Source organism: Nannospalax galili, unplaced genomic scaffold, assembly GCF_000622305.1.
Source record: "Nannospalax galili isolate Female #2095 unplaced genomic scaffold, S.galili_v1.0 scaffold1486, whole genome shotgun sequence".
Taxonomy (NCBI): domain Eukaryota; kingdom Metazoa; phylum Chordata; class Mammalia; order Rodentia; family Spalacidae; genus Nannospalax; species Nannospalax galili.
In genome coordinates this window covers 18,742-43,507 of record NW_008355165.1, presented here as the reverse complement: position 1 = coordinate 43,507, position 24,766 = coordinate 18,742, and the positions used below count along the sequence as shown (strand labels likewise).

At 41.7% G+C, this 24,766-nt stretch overlaps 1 protein-coding gene across 1 annotated transcript in view; it reads right to left on the bottom strand.

Moving 5' to 3' along the window:
• Positions 1 to 24,162, bottom strand: part of Pgm5 (phosphoglucomutase 5) — a 202,345-nt gene extending 178,183 nt beyond the window's left edge. The window contains exons 1-2 of the mRNA XM_008852279.3: positions 23,549 to 24,162; positions 543 to 705 (exon numbers count right to left, since the gene is read on the bottom strand). Of these exons, the coding sequence (XP_008850501.1) occupies positions 543 to 705; positions 23,549 to 23,809 (424 nt within the window). The 5' untranslated portion in view covers positions 23,810 to 24,162. The remainder of the gene's footprint in view (positions 1 to 542; positions 706 to 23,548) is intronic.
• Between the last annotated feature and the right edge of the window lie 604 nt (positions 24,163 to 24,766).

Genomic DNA, 24,766 nt, shown 5'->3' with positions numbered 1-24,766 from the left:
GTAGTCCATTTACTGGTCTCCCTGATTTTATATACATCCAGCTTTTAAAGGAATTCATCTCACTGTTCACTAGGACCTTCAAATCATAAATTTCTATAAATCTAAGAACAAATTAAGTTCTATAAATTTTATTGAGAAAAGGTCTACACTGAGCACAGGACTTAGGCTAAATATCATTTGTCTGCCTCTGAGCAATTTTGTGACTTTCAGCAACAACTTGTCTTCCAGGACTTGAACTGGTTCATCTGAAGAGTGAGAGGAATGGTTTAAATGGCCTCCAGGGTATGTTCTAACTGTAAAATCCAGAGTTCTCCATATCAGATAAGCATCGGCTATCCAGGATTTTCACTGGGCTGAGGTTTGCAGATCAAGAGACCAGCCCAGGAGATCTGAGGGCCTGTATGGTATTCCCATATTGCATCACCTTGGAGACCTCACTGGACTTTTCTGAGCCAATTCCTTTCCACTTTGCCTTCCTGTCTCCAAAGAGTATGATAAAGCATGAGAAAAAAATCAGAAAAGACATATTTGAAGCTTCATACCTCCATTGGCAACATTAAACTTTACTCCAAACTCTCCCCCTGGTCCTCCAGGACAGTGGCTGGCTGTTAGGATGATTCCACCAGCTGCCTTGATCTTCCTGATGATGCAGGAAACCGCAGGTGTTGACAAGATGCCATTCTGGCCAATAATCAGTCGTCCAATCTAAACCATTCAGGAAAAGAAGTAATAAATCCAAGCTTTATGGAACTGAAGGCATTTCAAGAGGAAAATATCGGGCTCTGATAATATATAATCAATCTCCTGACCAAAGGAGCAGGCTTTAGATTAGGAGAGGATAGATAGAGGGAGTTCCAACAGTGTCTGCCTCCCCACAAAGTCTTCAAGTCCATTTGGGGCATCCATATTCAGTCTTCCATACTAACCAATAAGGAATTAAGGCTCATCGACCGTGAGTGGTTTGGCACATCTACTTTTGACGACCAACAGGTTTGCTGGACCCATGTAAGTTCTTAGTTTGGTCGTGATTCAGAAACTGTACTAGTTAACATTCTATAAATTACAAAGAAAAAGAAAAGGGATACTTTCCTCCGCTTCTCTGGCTTCCTCTGTGGGATCATTAATCTTGTCTGTCAATTTGAAGGACATTAGAATCACCATGGACACAAACCTCTGGGCATATCTGTGAGGCATTGTCTAGACTACATTAACTGATACAAGAAGGCCCACCCTAAAATGTGGGCAGCACCTTCCATGGCTGGGGTCCTGGACTGGATAAAAAGGAGAAAGTAGGATGAGCACAGTCATCCATTGCTCTCTGCTTCCTGGCTGCATGTGCAATGTGATCTGCTGCCTCCTACGCTCCCTGTTATACCTTTGGGCTTCTATCCCAATGTGAGAGACTGGGTGACAGATGTAAAATGCAGTACCCACACTCCCTACATTTCATTGCTTTCTATTCATGTTAATAAACTTTCTGTATCTCATATCACTAACTAATACTTTCCATATCAGTTGTTCATTTACCTACTATGTATTAGCCCCCAAGATCTGTTTATTTCACTGCTATTTCCAAATAACTTAGAACAAACCCAGCATATAGTTAAGTGTGGGATAACTATCTGTGAATTGGTTAATGTAAAAATAATGAATGACTTCTATATGAAAAGCACATTGGGGAAGTTGGCAGGTGACACTATCTATGCATTACGTGGTAGTCAGTTTTGTCAACTTGACACGACCTAGAATCTTCTGGGAAGAGAGTCTCAATGAGGGACTGGGTTGGACACTGGGTTGGCCTGTGGACATATCTGTGTGTGTGGGGGGGGTCTTAACTAAGTTAATTGACATGGGAAGACCCAACCCACTATGGACAGTACCATTCCCTAGGCCAGGGTTCGCAAACTGCATAAGGGTGAAGAAATAGCTGGGCATGGTGGTATACGCCTTTAATTCCAGCATTTGTAAGGCAGAGTTGGGCAGACCTCTGTGTTTGAGGCCAGTCTGGTCTACATATCATATCAAGTGTCAGGGTAGCCAGGGCTACATAGTGAGACCCTGACTCGAAAAGAAAAAAAAAAGAAAGAAAAAAGGGTGGAGAAATAGTGCTAAACACAAGCAAGCAAGCATGTATGCATTTATTTCTCTGTTCTTGACTACTGGTATAATATAATTAGCTGTTTGAAGTTCCTACATTGACTTCCCCACAATGATGAACTGTAGCCTGAAATTGTAAGGTGAAATAAACCTCTTCCCTAAATTGGTTTTATCACAGCAACAGAAAAGAAACTAGGACACATGGACTGTTAGACTCTCCTGGAAAAAAAACAAGGATAATTGGACAGCAGCTATACTAATGGAAGGATGACAGCAGGAAAAACCCCAGCCTAAGTAGCAAGGAAAGGAAGGAAACTGTAGACAGAACAGGAAAAAAATCCAGAGCACATGCTAGGGTGCTCAGCCCCAACTAGGGTGTCCTCTCCTCCCAGGGAAAATGAATGCAACAGCAGAGGTTTGGAACCACGGCTTAAGACAAAGAGACCGCCTCATAAAAGTCACACTATATTTTCAGTAACAGAGCATATTAACAGCAGTAAGAAAGGTAGATAAAGCCACACTGGAGGCAGCTGCACTGGTGGAGGGAGGGAGGGGGAGTACTGGAAAATCCTCTCTTTCCCACTCTTGACCAGAGCAGTGACAAGAAGCTACCTAAGAAGGTAATGAGGGACTGAGCATAATCAAAATACACTGTATGCATGTGTGAAAATTTCACAATAAAGTGTGTTATGTATAATTAATATAAAGTAATAATAAACATTAATAAATTAAATTAAGAGGCCCCCACTGAGTCAGCAGCTAGGCAGTTTGAGAGGCAAAGGTCCCTCCCAACACACTCTCTAGGAACTCAGGGAGACCCAACCTGCAGAACACAACTAAGGGGAAAACTTTGAGACAGAACTGCATGGTGTTCCATGAGGTGTAAATCTGGTATAAAATACAGACTGGAATGAACACACAGAGACAGGCTCAGCACCCATGCCACATGGGGAACCACAGAGACAAGCTGAGCACCTACATCCATGTGGGGACCCACACACAGACTCTATCCCCACCCAATTCTCTTTCCGTTGCTTTTATATTTTATATAAATAATAAAATAACTAATTCAATTTAGTGAACCAGATTTATTCTGCCCTGTTCTCTTTCTCCCTTTATTGTTGATATTGTTCTTATTGGGTAAATTTTCCCAAAGAACACAGGTTGGCCTGGGACAGTGGTCTCTGTGCCTTAGCCACCCAAATGCTGGGATTGTTTTAGGTTGTCACATTGCGTTTCTTTGCCTCTTTCTCTTTTCATTCTGTCTTTAGTTAGGGCTGCTTATCTCCTGCCTTCTGCTTTCTCCTGTCTCTTCCATTTCCTTCTCTCTCTTTTTTCCCTCTGTTGCTCTAATACCAAACACTACTCCTATTCCTCTTATTTCCCTTATATTCCTATCTTTAATAACTAATACCCCAGTGCACAGCATACCATCCTTATTCCTTTACTCACCCAAAATTACTGAAGTTAAAAAGGTGATTGTTTTTAAATGTTTTTAATTGGCTATAACTGTGTTTTCATAGTAATTTTACTAACCCAAAAGTATTAAAGTTAAAGGGGTGATTGCTTTTAATTGGCTATTACTGTATTTCTGAGTGGTCCTTTGGTTTTGGTCTCTTCTGAAATTAAGTATTCTATTCTTGGAGTGGTGCTGGAGATTGAACCTGGTGCCATGAGTATGCAAGCTGAGGGCTTAATTACTGAGATCAATGGGAAGAAATGGCATCTCAACCCCCTGGTCTTTTCCCACTTGGATATTACAAATACTTTCACTGAAAGAATAGGAGTGATTAAAATAGTCCAACAACAGCCTAATCCCAAATTTGGATGTACCAATGTAAAAATCAAGGCAACAAAGCTCTTCCAAAAATTACTAATTCTACAGTAATACATATCAATGAGAGTTAGTCAAATGAACCCCCAAAGAATTCAAGAGAATAATTATAAGAGTTTTCAACAAAATTAAAGAGGCCATGAATAAACTCTTGAATTAATTCAAAGAGAGCACAAGCAGACAGCTGAAGAAAATAAGAAAGTCAACAAAGGTTATGAAAAAAAGTGTTTAATAAAAAGAAATACTGAATAAAACCATACAGAAACACTGAAAAATGAAAAGTTCAGCAAGTAAAATAAAAAATTCAGTGGAAAATCTCACCAACAGAATAGATCAAATGGAAGACAGAATATCAAGATCAGATGACAACATAGGTGAATTGGAACATTCAGGCAATGACAAGGAAAATAATAAGAAACTACAAAGAGCATATTTGAGATCTATGGAGCATCGTTAAAAGGCCAAACCTACATTTGCTCTTGGTTGCCCTCCAGAACTTGATGGTAAGATTCCTATTACTGAAGACACTACATATGCTAGTCATAGAACGAGCATGGAAAACTCAAGCTGGAACTCACCTCAAAGTTTCATCCGTACTGGCTATCTTTCATAGTACTGAAAGGTGCTATGCATGCCACTTGAAGAAAAAAGTAATCATCAACCTTACCCAGATGTGATCCCTGTGAGCTACAAAAGCCACTGGACTGGCAAGATATATCCACTGGTACAACAGCAGCACAAATGTTATGGGAGTAACCAGCCAATTTATGATAGGTTTGAAGGCCCACTTCACAAGATGCAACCACTTCAAAAGATGCACTTTTACCAGGGCTATGAACCTGTGACTAGACAGGTAACAGGCCATAGGGGAGAACATACTACTATTATCCTGCTAAGTGGACATAGTATTAAACCAACTCCAAATAATTTATTTTTATATCCATAGATCAATGCATCTCTCACCTCTCATACAGAGACCCACACTGGTCACCATGTAGAAAGTAAGAGACTAAGAAGTGCTCAGCCCTAAATGGGACACTTATATCATACCCTTCCTCCAAAGACTTGGGGATCATTGTGGAATAAGGGGTGGAAAGATTGTAAGAGTCAGAGGTGATAAATAAATATAAGGAAGTTGTATTTTCCTGTCACAACAGGGCAACTACACAGGTGAACTCACATCTCATGTTGTCTCATGACAACATGCACAAGACCTGGACAAGTCCAAGTCAGCCAAAACCCCAGCAAGGAGGGGGAACATGGGCAAGAAGACCCAACCCTGACTGAGGAACTATTGGCAATTGAAGCTTCTGGGAGAGAGAAACAGTTTTCTTTAAAGGTGTGATGCCAGGTAGGTTGACTAAACACCAGGGAATGGATCCACACCCAAGAGAACTTGGGAAACACACATTAGACTCAATAAGCCTTAAAAAAAATAGAGGATATGAAGTGAGGGGTTAAGAAGGTGTGGTGATTCTGAGAGGTGATAGGGGAGGGGTCTGAATACGACCAAACTACATTGTATAGAATTCTCAAATAATAAATAAAAATATTACTTTCAGAGCCGGGTGTGGTAGCACACACTTTTAATCCCAGCACTTGGGAGGCAGAGGCAGGTGGATCTTTGTGAGTTTGAGGCCAGCTTGATCTACATAGTGAGTTCCAGGACAGCTGGGGCTACAAGGAGACCCTGTCTCAAAAAAGACAAAAAAAATATTACTTTCAAAAAAGATTAAATCTACAAATCATGGTCATAGAAGAGAAATTTAAAATAAATGAAAAATAAATAGAAAATATATTCAATAAAATCATAGAAGAAAATTTCCCAAATTTGGAGAAATGGCCATCTTGATACAGGAGGCATTTAGAACACCAAATATATAAGACCAGAAAATAACCTTCCCATGTTATAGTATAACTAAAATGCTAAGCATACAGAATAATATATATGTATATATGTGTATTATGAAAGCTACAAGAAAGAAGCATCAAATCACAAATAATGGCACACCTACCAGAACAGCGGAAGATTTCTCAACAGAAATTCCAAAGGCCTAGAGGGCATAGAATGACATATTTCAAGCTTTAAAAGACAATAACTTCCAAACCAGATTACTATACTCAGCAAAGTATCCTTCACAATTGAATGAGAAACATAAACTATCCATGATAAGCACAAGTTAATGGAATTCATGACCACTAAGAAACACCATAGAAGACATTTGAGGGAACTTTACACACTAAAGAGACAGATAAACATATTCATGAGGCTACAGGAAAGAATAAACCATTCTAGAGCAGTAAGCAAATGAGAATTAGGAACATATTGATATTATAAAAATAGCAAAATGACAGAAATTAACACACATGCTTTCAATAATAACTCAGAATGCTAATGTTCTCAATTCCCCAATCAGAAGACACAGACTAGCACATTTGATTAAAAAAACAGGACCCATCTGGGTGTAGTGGCACACACTTTTAATCTCCTCATTCTAGGAGAAGACAGCACAGTGTTCTGAAGACTTTCAAGGATCCCTGTGGACAGGACCCTCTATGGAGGAACCACAGCCTACCACCACAGCCATCACCACATGGCAGCCTCATGAGTGATCCACTTGCAGCAGATCCTCCAGCATCTATTGATTACAAAACTCCTACGAACACGAGACAGTGAACTCATGAGAATCCTGGAGCCAAAACAGCTCATCTCCTATCTGACTGAAAGTGCAAGTGAATACATGGTGCTGTTTAAGCCATTATGTTCTGTTCACTTCTTAAACAGCACTGAGTAGGTAAGACAAGAGCATTGGGGAAAGGAGTCAAGAATAACTCGCCGGATCTGCATTTAATAACTACATGAACACTAGTGTCATTGATCAAGACAGAAAGACAAAGAACAGTAGTTACACTCTGTTATTATCTAGAGCCAAGGCAAAGCCCCTTCCGAACACTTTTGCTAGCATTCCTGTAGTCACTCAACTTATAAGCAATATAGACAGCCCTGCAAGCAGCAACCAATACAACCAGCCACTGCCCTCAAGTCCTATCTGAAAAAAATTCTCATCACTTCTATTCATAATTTTCCATGTTCTCCATCTTTTAGAATTATTCTTAAAGGAATAATCTTTCAAATGGGAGATAAGAGGCTGGTATACAGCTCAGGACCTAAAATGCATCAAGAAGTCCTGGTTTTGAAAAAAATAATGTATACTCTAAGAAGATTAAAGTGGGTAATTATACTTGAGCAAACTTTAAATCTGAACTATTTTATTTATAATTGGAGGATTAACTGAATATTAAATTCTAGATACTTGAAAATTTTATCTGTGAGAGTCATTAGCCCATGAATACTAGAAAAAAGCAAGTTGCTCTGGGGACCATGTACCTATACGGTTGAGGATCATGGGAAGGTGAGGAGTGCTGGAGGTAAGAAGAGGTTAAGCAACTGGGATTCTTAGGGCAAGAAATGGAAATCGTGAAGATGTCCAACAATGTGAATGTTCATCAAAAGATGACCTCAACAAAAAGGAATTCTAACAGTCAAGTTATGATGGCCCAGTCTGTGAATATCTGTCAGCTTCTTTCAAAAGCCTCTCCTGTCACTGTCCAAAGAACTCATGAGGAGAGTGACCATGGTGGCAAGGATGGAGGTTATACATGAATATTGCAACATGAACTTACATTTAGCAAGGCTGGCCTGGCTATAGTCACTGTTGAGTATCCAACCTGTCAACAGCAGAGACCAGTCCTGAGTTCCAATATGGCACCATTCCTCAGGATAGTCAGCCAATGACCTGGTAGCAGGTTGATTCACTTGGGCCAGTTCCATCACAGGTCAGCACTTTATACTTAACAGCATGAACACACGGAGGGAAGACACACAGAAGGTGAAGGCAGAGGCTGGGATGGCTGTGGCTAAGCAATGTGGCCACAAGCCCAAAAAGCCAAGGAATGCCACCAGAAGCTAGACAAGGCATGGAACACATCCTCCAAGAAGGCCTCCAGGGAACCTCTTGCCAATGCCTTCATTTCAATTTCTGGGCTGTGATAAAATAAATTTCTGTTGTTTTAAGCTGCCAAGCAGGCCATTTGTTATGATAGCCTTAGGAAATCAATACAAAATCTATAAACTAATACAAAATCTGTATACTTTCCTAAGGCTACTGTAACAAATTGACAACAACCTCATGGCTAAAACAATAGAATTTTAACCCCGCATGGTTCTGAAGACCAGAAGTCCAAAATCAAGGTATCAGCAAGGCCACACATCTTCTGACGGACCCCTTCTGACCATCCTCCATCTCTTTTTCTGGTTTCTGGAACCTACATATCACTCTGATCTCTGCCTCTGTCTCAACATCATTTTCTCCTCTGTGTGTCTATGTTGTTTCCTCTTCTGTTAACTTTCCCTCTCCCAATTAACCCAAGCAAATGCCATGAGAAAAGGTATGGCTTTTGGTATCAAGTAATTGCTAAGATAAATGCACATCTGAGACTTACAGAAAGGAAAAGCACCCATCTTGATGTTATGAACCTTGTGCCATTTAACTTCTCTAAGCTTAAGGTCTCTATCTCCAAAGCCAAGTATACAGGTTGTGAAAATTCACTTAAGATCTATAAAGAAAAACTTTTAAAATTCAACATAGGATAATATACTACTATACAATATAATACTAACCCTGCACTTCTTAAAATTGTTTTTTCTCAATAGCAGATTCTCCTTTAAACTACTATTTCACTTTCTGAAAAGTCCTAGAAATTCCACCCTATGACAAAGTAGGGGACAACTGCCTGCTTACACAACTGACTTTGGTTCTGTATACAGCGCAGAAGGGCAACATCTCTCTGTGGTCCTGAATGAAACCCAGACCTTAGCCGGGGAGGGCCAATCTATAGCATTCTGCAATCCCCACACTGAACTGCCCACTGCACGGGGTCTGGCTTTAGCTGGAGCAAGGCAACCTCCCCTAGCCACATGGACGGGGACTCACCTGGATGGCCTTCATTGTTACTACATAACCCTAGTTCACTGAGACTTCATGGTCCAGGAGACAGTGAGGCACAGAGGCATAACCACAGGGAGGAAGACCCTGAAGACACCTAACTGGGATGCAAGCTTTCCCAGACTCGGAGCTAGAGAGAAAGGAGAACTGGCTCCCACTCAGCTGGGACTTTAAATGCTGGGGGAAAGGGAACATAGTGGCAGCTCTTTATGATGGTTCCATGTGTGTTATCTTAACTCAGTGTCAAGGCCTCCCAGCAGTCCTTAAACCTCACTTGCTTATGTTAGTGCTTTCTTCTTCATGAAGGGGTGTGACTAGTGCTGAGGAAATCAGGAGGCCCTCCCCTGGCCACAGACCACTGTCCTAACATGAAGGAAATATGACTGAGGACTCTCTCCTCATACTCCTATCTTTTTAAGTCATGTGTCATATACAACTAATTAGTACTGTTATTTTATTCCTAATGTCTCTATTTTTTGAAATGGTAACAACTGCTCTTCTAAATTAGATTTAGTATGAGTTCAGTTTTCAATTAGTTCAAATTAAAGTCCTAGAGAACAGAGATGTATCATTTCAACCCTCAGGCCAAAATCTCAGAGTGGATGCAGAATCTCGACGCCAAATGAGTTTTCCCCAGTAACGTAACACTAATAAAAGCAAGATTGGTTTCATGTGTGAAATCTCCTAAGTGGCATTCCCTCCTGTGATTCTCTTGTAGCTTTAAGGAAGTCATTTTTAAAAGGGAAAGGAAAGTATGACACTTTTCAATGTCTTCTACTCACTGGGTTGTATCCCCGTAATGGAATCACAGCATTTTAACAGGATCGTATATCAGAAGTGAATCGAGGAAAAGTGAAGAGAGCAATAAACAGAAACTTCCTTGATGGTTCACAGACAGTGTTCTACAGGACCACACAGATGTTGCCATGTCCACCTCCAATGTGCTGTGGAGAGTCATATATACAAAGACTCCTGTTTCCTGTCCTCTTGGTTTTAAGCAACACACATACACACACACACACACACACACACACACACAGACGCGCATGCACACACACACACACACACACACACACACACACACACACACACACAGACACGTGCATGGCTACACACACAATGCCCAAAACCAAGCTGCCATGAATCTCAAGGGTTCTTCAGTCTTTCAGTCCCAGCTGTCAGAGAGAGATGCCAGCCTTTAAGGCTGATTGCTCTGTGTGAGCAATCAGGAGATGACTTAGCGGAATCTTGAGAAATAACAGACTCAACAAGGCAAGGCATGGATGTGGTTACCCAAACATCAAGGGACTTCTTCATTTGCACATGGATAACTGTGCAGCTATGTGCTTTCTTACATGGAGACCAGATGGGATCAACAAAGCTCACCCAGCTTTCTGAACCCTTGGAAGTCTTTACATACACTCTGAGGCTGGAAGGAGGATTTGAACCAAACCAGTATGGATTTACATGCAATTTTTAGTGTCTGAACACGTGAAGAAAACACACAGGCATATGCAAGTTTGGCCCAAGTTCTGTTCTTCAATCAATCAATTCTGAAAATCTCAGAGATCAGGAAATCTAATTATCTTCAGCTGCAAAATGGGTAAAAACTGGAAGTTATGGCACTTCCAGTAATTAGGTAGTTTAGTGTTTGGAAAATGCTCTATTTATTTGTCCTTGAGCCTGACTCAGTAAATTGCTAACATTCTATGAGGTAACCAACCCACTGTTACATGATAAAAATTAGGAATTTCTGTTGCGTCTCTCTGGGCAAAGAATGTAACATGAAGTCGTCTGAAATAAGCTGGTTTCCAAACAAAATGGAAATAACTCTTTGCTACCCTACCTATACAACTCTGGGCAAAATTTTGAGCCCCTCTGTACATCTGATTTGTTATCTAAAGGATCTAAAATGTGATGAGGGCAGAGGAAGTAACATAGCCAAACCCCAGGTGTCAGTGCCCAGCACCCAACAATCTTTCGGCACAGCCTGCTGCCTTTTCTTATAGGTGATGTTGCCTGACAGTAATTGAATGAATATGTTGTCATCAGGGCACTAACTTGGAATGTTTTTTTTTAAATATTTTTATATTTTGTTGAACATTTTTGAAGTATATAAGAACAAAATAAAATCATCTGTAATCCTACCATCTAGAAACAATCACTGTCAACATTTCATTTATATCTTTGTATGTTGTTACAAAAGGGATTGTTGTGTAGCCTACACTATTCACTTAATATATCTGTCCCTCCCCTCAGTTCTCTCTCTCACCTATCTAGAGTAAGAATGACAGGGACCAAAATCTAAAGAACACCTAATAACACAGAAAGAAGCTAAGCCCTCTCTCTATACACAAGTGTGGTGGTTTGGATGAAAATGTCCCCCCATAAGCTCCAAATATTTGGACATTTTGTCCCCAGTTGGTGGCACTGTTTAGGGAGGTCTTAGAAGGTGTGGCTATCCTGGAGGAATCAAGTCCCTAGGGGTGAGCTTAGAGAGTTCTTAAGCCTTGCCAGATCTCCAGTCACTCTTTTGTTTCCTGTGCTCATTCAAAGATGTAAGCTCTCTACTTTCTGCTCCTGTTCCAACCACCTCCTGCCACCACACCTCCCCACCATGATGGACTGTAATTTCCCTGAAACCATAAGCTCAAATAAACTCTTCCTTCTTTGTTTTGGTCAGTGTTTGTATCATAGCAACAGAAAAATAACTAATACACTATTATATATATTATATATATATAGACGTTTATGAACTATTTGGTCCCTATATGCCTTTATCAAACACCCTTAGTGTTAGTCATCCCTCCCCCATCCCTCTTCTCCCTACCCTCTTACCCTCTCATCACTACACCTTACCCGCTCCATCGTTCTCCTTTCCCCCTTCATACCTGTGTTCTACTATTCCATCCCCTTAAAATCTTTCTCCCACCTCACCTCCAGCCACTTTCTAGTTTTTTGTTTTTTGTTTTTTTTTTTTACAGATACTCCAAGTTAAATCCACAAATCTAAAGATCCAAAGCTACAATCCATATGTGAGAGAGAATATGTGGTGTTTATTTTTCTGGACAATCATATCTTTTTATGTCACTTAATATTCTTCTCAACATAAGTTTAACAACTGCATGCTCTTCCATTATTTAAATGGACTATTATTGATCAATATAAGGGTGCTTTCACCTGAAGTTTCTATATATAAACTAACAAGTGCTTGAAGACTAAAGTCACTGTGTGGTATAACAAACTGTATATTATTTGTCAATAGCTAAGAAGCAAATCAGTCCATAGCATGCATATACAACTGCAGTGTCTTTCTTTTTAGCCGCCAAACCTACTCACTAAAAAGCTGCCAAGGTCTACAGGAGGAACAGCCCCACATCTTCATCTTTGTCCTGACCTGAATCTTATGTTATCCTTGTCTTAGCTTTTCCTGATCCTGTCCACTTGCATGTACCAAACTGGGCCACTAATATATCAATACCTTTGAGCTTACCTTGAAAAGCTGTCCTTGAGAAATAAAGGCCTGTGGTATTAACTACTTTACTATTCCTGTGATAAAACTCCTTAACCACGGTAATTTATAGAAGGAAGAATTAACTGGGGCTTATGGTTCCAGAGGGATAAGAGTCTATCATGGTGGCAGAGGTAGCAAAAGCAGAAAGCTGAGAGAGCTCACATCTCCAATCACTTTCAGGAAGCAGAGGGTGCTTCCTGGAAGTGGGATGAGGCTATGAACTCCTAAAGCCTGCCCTAATGACATGCTTCCTCCATCAAGGTCACACCTCCTAAGGGTTCAGTGACCTTCCCCAAATAGCCTACCAACTGGGGACCATATACCATGTGCTGAAATACCTGAGCCTATGGGGTACATTCTTCATTCAAACCACCACACCTGCCTAGAGTGGTCAGATTTCATGCTCCTTACATTCTTGTCCTTATTCCACCACAAGTTCCATTTATTGTTTTAGACGCATAGGTCAATAAGGAATATTTGCTTAGCCATTTTGGTTCTGTGTAGTCTTCAAACATTTCTGACATTTAGAGTCTGTCCTACCTTCTTATGATGGTTATTGCTAATTGTCAACTTGACAGAATCTGGAATCACCTGGGAGATGGGTCTCTGTGCAGTCTGTTGCAGGAGGGGTTGTCTCAATTATATTAATGGATGTGGGAAGACCCATCTTAATGGAGAACAGGCCTATTCCTAGGAGAGGATCCTAGCCTGTATAAAGCAGAGAACACAAGCTGAACAGTCACATGCACGCAGTCAGCTCTCTGTGTTTCCAGGTTGTAGATGCAATGTGACCAGCTGCTTCAGGCTCCTGCCACCTTGACTTCCCACCATGATTACCTTTCACTATAAGCTAAAACTATAAGAACCTTTCTGCCTTAAGTTGCTTTTCTCATGGCATCTTATTATAGCAACAGGAAAAGAAGCTAAGTCACTTCTTCTTAAGCAAAGTCAAGGAAGCCAAGCATAGTGTTGCTAGCTTTAGCCACCACCACAAAGAAAAATCTAAGTGGAAGGAATTTGGAGGCTGGAGACATGGCTTAGTTAAGAATACTTGCTCTTTCAGAGAACACAAGTCCAGTTCCTAGCACCTACATCAGGCAGCTCATAACCACCTACAACTCCAGCTCCAAGGCATCTAACGCATTCTTCTGGTCTCTGAGGGCATCTACATATATGTGCAGATACCTTCCACACGAACATATGTACACATAAAACAAAATCTTTAAAAATATTCAAAGAAAGCTGTGCATTGTGGCGTACTCCTTTAATCCCAGCACTCGGGAGGCAGAGGCAGGCGGATCTCTGTGAGTTCAAGGCCAGCCTGGTCTACATAGTGAGTTCCAGGACAGCTGGGGCTACAGGGAGACCCCGTCTCAAAAAGACCAAAAAAAAAATTCAAAGAAAAATAAAGCATTTGGCGGGGAGGGGGGTGAACAAGGGGAGTGGGGCCCTGTGCACATGACACTTGATAAAGTAGACCAAAAGCACACACACACATCAGACACTATTTTGGAGATAGGTATGCCCCCCAAACAAAGAAACTCTCAGTATCTTTAGCACCCCACAAATAGAGTGTATACACATGCTTTGGGAAGCAAGGAGGATATGTGTATGCCAGTGAATGTGTATGCACCTCAGGCACCATTTACTATTTTTTTAAGGCAGCGTTTCTTAAGGCCTGGACATTGCCAAGTAGGCTAGGCTGATTGAGCAGTGAGCCTCAGATACCTGCCTGCCTCTGCCTCCTGAGGGCTAGGATTATAAGCACACACTTCCACGCCAGCTTTCTTCTTGTGGTCCTGGGGATCGAACACTGGTCTTCATGCTTGCAAGACAAGTCCTTTACAGTTAATACACACCCACTTTATAAGTAGAGTACATCAAATTTTCAAATCTCTTTAAAGTTGTTTTTTTTCCTCTGAATAATTGTCTCAATCAATTAAAATGTGTTTATGTGTGTGTTTAAGTAAATCTCCTCAGGCCAGTTTCTGCCTAATTGGGAAATTACTGCCCATTTGCTAAGCGGGCCCCACCCTTATCCTATGTTCCAATGAACTAAAGACCTCTGCAGTCATAGATTTACAACTCAGCAAGATTAAACAATTTACTGTTATTTATGACAGCCAAGTTGGGTCTTCCACGTCTGCATCTGTTACTGTACATTTGAGATATCCTGCCAAAAAAAGATCATGCCTCCTAACCAAACACTGAGCAGGGCCGCAGGCCGAGGCCCTGACAGACACCCCCACCAAGTGCTTGAAAGTGAGGCGAGGTCCCACAGCTGTGCATTTTCAGACTCCTCAGCAGATTAGTGTGGAGCCTCCCAGCCTGTGCTGGAGCTGCTCCTCTCAGTAATCTCTCACATGGCCCAGTCCATTAGGTTAGAAAATCCTCATGAAATGAGCAGATTAAGATCTGGCTTCAGGAAGGGGGCAGTGAGGTAGGCCTGGGGCACGGACTCTCCACAGCGCCTTCCTAAGGCTCAGAAAAGTTGAAGATGGGAAAGCACGGTGTTGGCACAGCTAGATAGATACTTTCAGGAGACAACACACAGACCACTCCGGGAAAGTCCTTCAGGTTGAGGTAGTCTGTGTGGGAGGGAGCAGCTTCGGTCACCCCCAGGACCATTCAGAGGAGTGCATATGCATGCCCACAGAGCGGGCAGGGAGGGGATTGTGTCTTCAGCAGTTGCCTTCCAGCTTGCCATCAGCATGGAGAAATGCCAAAAGTCAAGTGGAAGCCAGAGGAAGCAACTGGGGTCACAGCACCAACAGGCGCCTCTGGTTAGAAAAACTAAGGTTAAAAAAATATATTTGCCGGGTGTAGTGGCACATGCCTTTATTCCCAGCACTCAGGAGGCAGAGGCAGGCATATCTCTGTGAATTCAAGGCCAACTTGGTCTACATAGTGAGTTCCAGGACAGCTGGGGCTACAGGGAGACCCTGTCTCAAAAAGACCAATAAATAAATAAATACACTTGTCCTTTTCATTAAAGTAAAATATTTTGATTTGTGTTATATGACTATACAAAGATAATTTCTAATAGCTCATTGCTACATTAAATTTCTTAATAACCCAGGAAATGCGGAGGGAAATATCATTACTTTCCCACTTTTATTATAAATGATCAAATCAATCTTGAGACTTCTTGCTTTTCTCTGCTCATACAGGTTGCAAGAAACAGCGACATGAATAAACTCTAGAGCTTTTCTTGTTTTTAGTTTGTTTGTTGTGAAGGTTATTTGTGTGGTGTGTGTGTGTGTGTGTGTGTGTGTGTGTGTGTGTGTGTTGAGATGGAGAGTCTCACTATGCTGCCCAGGCTAGCCTCTTAGACTCACATGATCTTCTGGCTTCAGCTTCCCCTGGGGCGGATGAGACTACAGCCTCTTGTCTCCGAACCAGACCATCTTCATTATTTTTATTGATGTCTTTAATGACAAATGTACTGAAAATGAGTATTTTATATGTATGCTTTATTTAATGGGAAACAGTGTATGAAGTGAAAAGGGAAAGGATTCCCCTCACCACTATACCACAGACACACACAGATGTTCCCCTTGTTGCCTGTTTGGAGTGTGTTCTTCCAACACTATGTTCTGTTCTTGTGTCATATACAAACAAAGTGGGGTCAGGCTGTATGCAGTACCTGGTGACTGTGTTTCCACTTAGCAAGCTGCCATTCACAACCTTTTCATTCCACACACAGATCCGCCGCCTAGGTTCAGGGACTTCAGTGTTTCTTTGTGTGGCCATGTCATAGGTTATGCGCTTCTTCTCCATTATGGAGTATAGAGATTGTTTCTAACGGGTTCTTAGCAAAGTGCTGCCACATGCATTCTGGAACATATAGGCTTCACACATTTGTACTAATAAAATCTACAGGACTTATCCTTAGATTAAAGCATCTCTCAGTTGTTGGATAAAGAGTATTAAATTAGCTATATACTGCCAAGCTGCCTGGCCAAAGCGTTTGTCTGTTAACTTCCATCAGCAATATGCAATAAACATGAGAATTTCCCAACAGCTACATCAACTCTGGCTATTTTCAATTATTTTACAAATTGATTATTTTTGTCTATATTTATCTGATTATTAGTGAGGTTAATTACCTTTCTGTGTGTTTGTTGTTGACAATGTTTGTATTAAATTATTTGGGTTTCCATCTTGATTTGGAAGAGCTTGTTTTACATTTGAGATATGAACCATTTGTTGTAAAACTCTCCCACCAGTATTACCTGAGTTCTTTTTGTCAAACAGAATAGACTCTGGTCCTCTAGTTTCAGATTTTTTTTTTCTTTTTCCTTTGGAAATCCCAAATGTAAAACTAGGTACTCCTAGCTAGAAAACAAGATTTTTCTTAGAGGAAAACAATAGAAAAGCAATAATTTAATATTATGTTCATACAAAAATACTTCTTCACGTAGACTTGGAAAGGGAAAAGGCAAAAACTTCCATGACTTCAGGCCAAGAAAAAGATCTTTGATGGCTGAGTTTTACTGAAATTTTTTGTCTTCATACAAATAGAGACATTGGCTCCAAAAGTTGATATCACTAAAAACGTAAGAGGCAAAAGATATTTAAGGACTTGGAAAATGTGTATTTTTCATTTTAGCAAGTCTTGTATACATTTTAGATACGCTTTTATTCATACTAACAGCACCAAGCCAGATAAAAGGACCTAAAATTTCCCTCTGGCTATACAGGTGCAAGCAGTAAAAGTATACTGCTCAAGTGTTTTCAAATTCACTCTTAAGGCTGTTGATCAATACATTGAAGCCCTAACTTTCTACCTTTGATTTTTTTAATTACTGGGAAAATTATACCTACTTTTCCCCATCTATTATTCCCAAATAATCTTGTTAAAATTCTATTAAAATGCTTATTTAATGCCCACAGACAAGTGGGCAGGACCCAAAAATGAGTGTTAAGTGTCACGGATTTGATATCTACACTTGGGCTTCTTTTAAAAAAAAAATGTGGGTTCCAACCTATAGTCCTCAAGTCTGTATTGAAACTACCAAACTTTCAGAGATCATGAAGGGGCCCAACAAAACAGATGTTTAAAAATAAATTCTTAGGGCAAGTTTTACACATGGTGTTGCTGATGTATGTCTGCCTTTTCAATAAACATCGTTATGTTTTATCACAAGATTTAATAAAGCAGCTTAGTTCAAAATGCCATCTGGGTCTCTGGACACATTAACCAAAGCTTAAAATAACCACCTCAGCAACTGGGAGGGCCCAGCTGTTCTCAAAACCTCTCCCACTTCTTTTACTTCCCCATAAAAAGAGTGAATGAAGACTAAAGGCTAAAAGTGTCAACTATGCACTGTTCAACAGGGAGATGGAGGTAGCCAAGGGCTCCCAAAGTGTGCTGTTGTTCCCAGAGGTATTTGCCAGTTCCACACTCAGAGAGGAGCATCCAGAAGAGGAAGTGAAGTTCTGGAAGGCTTCTTAGGGGTCTCTACAGACTGTATCGCAGGGCTGCTTTCCCTAATGTCTACCTTACAGTAGTACATTCTGTCCACCAATTCTGAATGAACACTAGCTAAAAACACAAAGCAATCACTTTTTCTCTTCAAAAGGCAAGGTCTTGGGTCACCCACCCTACAGTTCCAGATCCACTCCAGGAAAGAGGCCCTGAGTGTTGAAGCACAGGATCCCAGTCTTGTTTCCTTCCTTTCACTCCCACCCACTACCAGTACAGGCTACTTTATTTTAACTTCTAGGCGGTGTTATTCCTCTTTAGAACCACATCATGTGCTCCCCAAATAGTGCTGATGAATGCCAAACCAAGTATATTCTCATTCTTTGAAGCAATCAGCTTTTCATGGTCAGTTAGAATCAAATACAACCTGTACAAGTGCCTACTTGGGGTACACTCCCAAATCTCCAGCTAGTCAGTCTGCTTCATATGACTATAATCCAGCCTCCGCCCCTGGAAGATTTCACTGACATTGCCAAGCTCTTGGAGTCTCTCAGCTGCATTGTACACCACGGTTATCACTGCTGGACATCATGTGGCCAGTACAGTTCAAATCTCACCACCATATGGGTTTTCTCTTGGCTAAATGTACAATGGAGTTATAAAGTTTTTGTCATGGAACCTATGACAGGCTTTGTTCAATATATATGGTTAAATCATAATTATTGGAGACATGTTCAATTGGCCACAACAATACTCCTTTCTATTTGCTAGAAAACTTGTTATGGTTTGAAGTATTTGACAGTCACGTGTGGGTAGGCCTGGGACAGTAGATTCTAAAACATTGCAACTATCAGAGAAAGTCCCACTAGACAATGATGCTGTAAGAGAAAGAAGATTGCAATCAATCAGTTCTTGGCCTTTTGGCCAAGGTCAAATGCAAAGAAGACTTTAGAAAAAGCCAGAAATGGGACTAGAGAAGTAGCTAAGCAGTTGAGATCACTGGCTGCTCTACAGAGGACCAGGGAGGTTCCCCACCTGCATGGAAGCTAACAACTGTCTGTAACTCCAGTTCCAGAGGATCTGACACCCTCTTCTGGTCTTCACTGGCATTACATGCACATGGTACACTTATACACATGTAGGCAAATACTCATAGACATAAAATAAAAATAATTTTTTTAAAAAGAAAAGAACGGGGCTGGAGAGATGGTTCAGTGGTTAAGAGCACTTGCAGAGGACCTGGGTTTGATTCCCAGCACCCACAAGGTGGCTGTGAACCATCCTTAACAACACCCTCTTCTGACCTCTGCAGCATTGCACAACATGGGTGCACTCACATACATGCAGACAATATACTCATACACATAAAATAAAAAAATAAATAAAATTTTTCTTTAATTTTAAAAATTACATTTGTTTATTTCTTTGTGTGTATGTGTGTGTGTGTGTGTGTGTGTGTATGTGTGTATGAACATGTACCTCACTAGTATGTGTGTGGAAGTTAGAGGACAACTTTTGGGAGTCAGTTCTTTCTTTCTACTGGTTGGATCTCAGGGATAAAACTCAGGTCCTTAGTCTTGGTGGCAAACACCTGGGCCCATGCCTGGCTCTTTAGATGGGTATTGGGATTGAACTCAGGTCTTCATGCTTGTGCTTTACCAACTGAGCCATCTCCCCAGCCCCTGGAGGCCATTCTTTTATGAATTGGACATCTTCCTTACAATTAGACTATTATGTTATTCTGACACATAATTCCTGCTAGATAAAAAGGTGGCAGCGTTCGGGATTGCCGCAAAACAGAAACAGAGAAAAGTGCTATTTTGAAACATCCTATGAAATAGCACAAGAAGTGATCATTAGTGAATTTTAAGGCACTGAGTAAATGTTGGTAAGAAATGAATAAGCCTATGGTGTGAAGTTGAGCCCACTGCTGACCAAAACTGAAGAGGGATCAGTGGAGGGTAGAAGCAGTGACCACCAGGATCCCGCCATCATCACTAAGACTGACAACACATGGCTTGTACTTCACACAATACAGATAATTCAGAGACCCCCGCAATCTAATTGTCATACTTGAAATGCTGCCAGATTAGGGGTGAGGGTATATGAAGGCATATATCCCCCCAGATTTATATGTTGAAATCCTAACCTGAAGTGACAGTGGAAGGAAAGGCATTTGGGAGTGCTTGAATGGTGGGGATGGAGTCCGCATGACTGAGGTTAGTGCCCTTATAAAAGAGACCCCCCAAAATAGCTAGTTTCATCCATTATGTGAGGCCACAGCAAGACAGTATGATTCCATAAACCAAGAAATGGACTCTCACCAGACACCCAAAGAGTCAGAGTCTGGACCGTGGCCTTCCCAGCCTCTAGAACAGTTTCTGTTCTATAAACAAGCCAGCCAGCTCGTGATATTTTGTTATAGTAACCCAAATGGACTAAGGCAAGTCTTTAGAACTAATTTCTAGTTAACAAGAAAAACAAGGGGTAGAGTGAAAAGTTAAATGGAGTCATAAAAAGCAATCTGAGTAATTCCAGAAGGAACATTCTACAAGAAAACTGGCCTGGTTCTTCAACAAGTCTGTTTCATAGACAGATACATAGATATAGACAGGCAGGCAGACAAACAGGGAAAGATAGTATTTTCTCTTTTTTTGGACTTTTCTTGAGATAGTATTTTCTATGTTAAATAATCTAAATAATCAAATGCAATGTTTATTTCTTGATTAGTAGAAACAAGTTTGAGCAAATCACCCATAAAAGCCATTTCACAACAACAGAGTAAATTCAAATGTAGATTGGGCACCTCATTAAAATGTCTTACTTTGTTCAGGAAGATAATATTATAACTACATAAAAATAGTTTTATTATTTGAAGAATTTAATGGTGAATGTTATTTTCCTTAAGACATTTTAAAACACTTAAGCCAAAATGAATGACACCAACATTACAAAATGTTTACAGTCAAGGCTTGAACCTGTGGAGATCATTAATCTTATCTGACTTTTATGAACATTAGAAAAATTCATATTTAACATTTTCATTTTATTTTTATTATTAAGTGTGGTTTTTGTGTGTGTGATGGGGGTGGACTGCCATGGAATGGGTTATCATAATTTTTTCATTTAATATTTTGCATTCACTTATTATGTGTGTGTATGTACATGTAGAGTGCACAGGTATAGATCTGAGGTCAACTTGTTTAAGTCAGTTCTTTCCTTTCACCATACGCATTCTGGGAATTGAACTCAGGTTGTCGGACATGGCAGCAAGTGCCTTGACCCACTAAGCCACCTCACCAGCCTCGTGATCATAACTTTATAATAGAAATATTTTAAATCCAAGTCATACATTTACTGTTTTGAATATGCCTATTTGAAACATTATGAGCTAGAAAAACATAAGTAATATGTTTACAATTTAAAACTTCCATATTTCTGTTCTCTGGCAATTATATTATTAAATGCCAAGTCCAGCTTTTCTTGGAAAATTTCCTTATAAAATTAATTTTTCAATCAAAACCAAACTTTTTCAGATAGAAGAATGACAGCCTGCTTGATAATCAGTTTTTCCAGTTCAGAGAGCCTAAACTCTGTTTTCCCATGATTTTTCTATCCTGCTTGTGAATATCAGAAAAATCAAAAGGGTAAAGGTATTTGGGAACGCAGGTTCAACACTCCTCAGTGTAATGCCACAGATGCCAAGTTAAGAAGCATGTGAGTTTCCATCCATTTTCAATCCTGCAAGACCAATTTTGCTCATAATTTTCCAATCCTGCCAAACCGAACTTCTCCTGAAGCCAACCTTCAGCACAAGCTCCACAGAAGAGGGGTGAAATGAAGAGGAGAATGGTCCAAGACACTATCTGAAATTCAGCAAAATGCCCCCAAGGCCCACCTACTGTTCTTCGAAGTAAAGATTTCACATTAGGAGTTGGACTCCCTTGTGCACTGGGACACGTCATTCTTCCCTTCAAAATAACAACTAGGTAAAATTTTATTCGATTTTAAGCATATGCTAATATAGGTTTCACATTCAAGTTAAGAAATTTGTTTAAAGGAGAAGAAGCACCGAAGGAAGAGTTTGAAGAGGCCTCATGGTAAAGTGGGCCAGGAAATAAATTATACCAATTTACCTATGCAAATCAACAACCGAATCTTTGAAAATATCCTGACCCACAGTCAGTGCTAGTCAGGCTGTGTTCTTTCACCCCCTGGACAAACCAGGCCAGGAAGGAGTGTGAACAGAGTTACAGCTCTCCTGGGGCTTATCATTCTCTAACCTTCCACAGGAACAGCTTTGTCAGACAAGAGGGAAAGAACATTTGTCAACCTCTCAGCAACCCCCAGACTCCAGTCAGCATTCATCAATCCCAGATGAAAAGCCAAAGATAAATTCAAGTCCTGAATCTACCCTAAGACTACTTACTACTGGTCCCATTTCTCCCCATTGCTTTTGTATATTTTTTTAAAACATTAACCCACAAAACATTTTCTTTTCCCATTCCACTCCTGAAAACATCAAGAGGAGAAAATTGCAGTAGACAAAGCATGACACGTGGAGGACATAAAAGGAAAAGGTAGCGATAGTGAGAAGCCGACCAACAGGTAACTGTTTGGTTTCACTTTTAAAGATGATCACATTCATTTGTACATCTGCAAGAGATTTCACTCAAATCTTTATGGATGTGAGTCTGGTTGTATTAACAAGGCGGAAATGACTTGTTAATACCGCTTTTCCCACAGGTAATTCAGAGACCCGGGAAGTTTGGTAGTCACACTGGAGATACTGATTGGGGAACGGGGAAGTGAAGTGGGGGTACAGTGGATTTGTTAAAAGGTGTTTCTATCTGTAAGGAAGTGAAGAGGGAGCTAAGGGAGAAAAACTCAAGGTCTGGGAGACCTCAGTGGAGGAAGACTGCAGAGGTCTTGAGAGGAGAGGAAATGAGGGTGAAGACCTGGGAGATGGCTCAGCAGGTAAAGAAAATGGCAGTGAAGGGTGAGGACCCAGTGGCCTGACTGGTCAAATGTAAAAGGCATCTTGGAGGGAAGTTGGGAATTGTGGTAAGAAAGTCCCTGCAAATCTCCTTATACACTATTTAGAGACCTGTCTCCTGGAAACAGAGCCCAGGCTGGAGAGCACCAAAGCGATCCACGAAATCTCTAGCCAATCAAAGCCATCACTAAACGACGGGTGGATTGAAGAATCAGTGATCCTTCCTGCCCCCTCCTGCTAAATAGCTCACTGTTTAATACTGATGATGTGATCGCACGTGTGTGCAAATAATTGTTAAATTTGACAGCCAAGATTTGGGAGGAGGGAGGGTGATGGTAAAAGGACTCGGAGGTGGGAAATCATGCTGGAGTCGCCAAAGAAATCTGTGTGGGGAGGTGGGCAACAAAATGTAGGAACCCTGGAGTTGCGATAGAGTGAATATGGATAAGAAGAAAGAGAAGTTAGACTTGCAAAGGCAGCAGGTGCGGAGAGGCAGAAAAGCGTTCCGGGAGATGCTTGAGCTTCCAGAACCGGTTTTGAAAAGAAGGACACCTTTTCCCGGCGGTATCCTGTGCGCCCGGTAGCTGCGAGTGCGGCGGTGTGGGAGGCTGGAGAGAGCAGCCGGGAGGTGGCCCGACGTGGGGCCCGCAAACTGGGCGTGCGACTCACTCACCCCGTTGGCCGCAGCCATCTGCACCACGATCTCGGTGGCGGTCCTGCTGAAGTACCTGCCGTCGCTGCCCACCACCATGGTGCAGCCCTGGCGGTCGCGCAGGTCGATGGACGACAGCACGCTCTGGATGAAGTTGGGCAGGTAGTTGCGCTGGCCCTCAAAGAGGCCGGTGGGTCTCCGCAGCCCTCCGCCGCCGGCCGGCCGCTGGTCCTCGTAGGGCGCCGTGGGCACCGTGAGCACCGGGATGGGGCTGCCCTCCATGGCGCCGCTGGCCCGTCGGTCCTGCCGCGGCTCCAGGGGATCTGCCGCCTGCGGGGCCCCGCCGGCCTGGCCCCGCGCCCAGCTCCGCCTTGCCCCCCTCCCCGCCTAGCGCCCTCCTGCGGCCCGCGCCGGGGGTTCTGCTCCTCCCCACGCAGCCTGGAGTTTTGCCTTCACCTTCAGATAAAGTTTTCTGGGCTCAGATCGTTCGCAGCAGATCGCCTAGCTGTTCCCAGGGTCTTTCCCCAGCTGGCTGATTTTCGAGTGTGCCCAAACAAACTACTGCGTCCCTAAGGACTCCCCTCCCGCTCCTGGCCCTAGCAGTCCCAGGACTGCGCCTCCGAGGCACGCCCTTCTCTAGAAGATAGCTGGGGCAGTCTGAGCTGGCTCCCACCTCTCCTCCCGCAGCCCTCTCTAGCCCTCTCTCCCAGTTGAGAGGGGGCTGAAAGCTTTTGCCATCAGAGAACAGCCCTAGCCAAAAATAACTCTGGAAAGGCGAGCCGAGAATTGTTGTGCTCTGCCAGAGGTGAAACTGGAGTCTGGGTGCCGCATGTGCTTGTGTGTGTGTGTGTGTGTGTGTGTGTGTGTGTGTGTGTACATGTACACTCACCAGGAACATTTGTTAAGGGGGAATCACACCCTCTCAGACCCTATCAGACCGTAGAGTCCCCGAGACCTATGCCAGCGGCCTCTGTACTCAGCCTCTCTCCAGGACTGAAACTTTTTTTTTTTTTTTTTTGCTTGTTCTTTTGTTGTGGTAGTTGCAAGAAATATTTCCTTATTCTTCCCCTGCTCAGCTTTCCTACACATTTCTTGTTTATCCACACTATTGAACTCTTCTCCAGTCAAAGCACCTTCAATAGGAGGAAACTAAAACTTGTTTAATAGCTTACTAAGAATGAATGAACAAGACAACTTAAAGAGAAATGAGATACCAGGTACTGCCCTTGGTGGCTCACA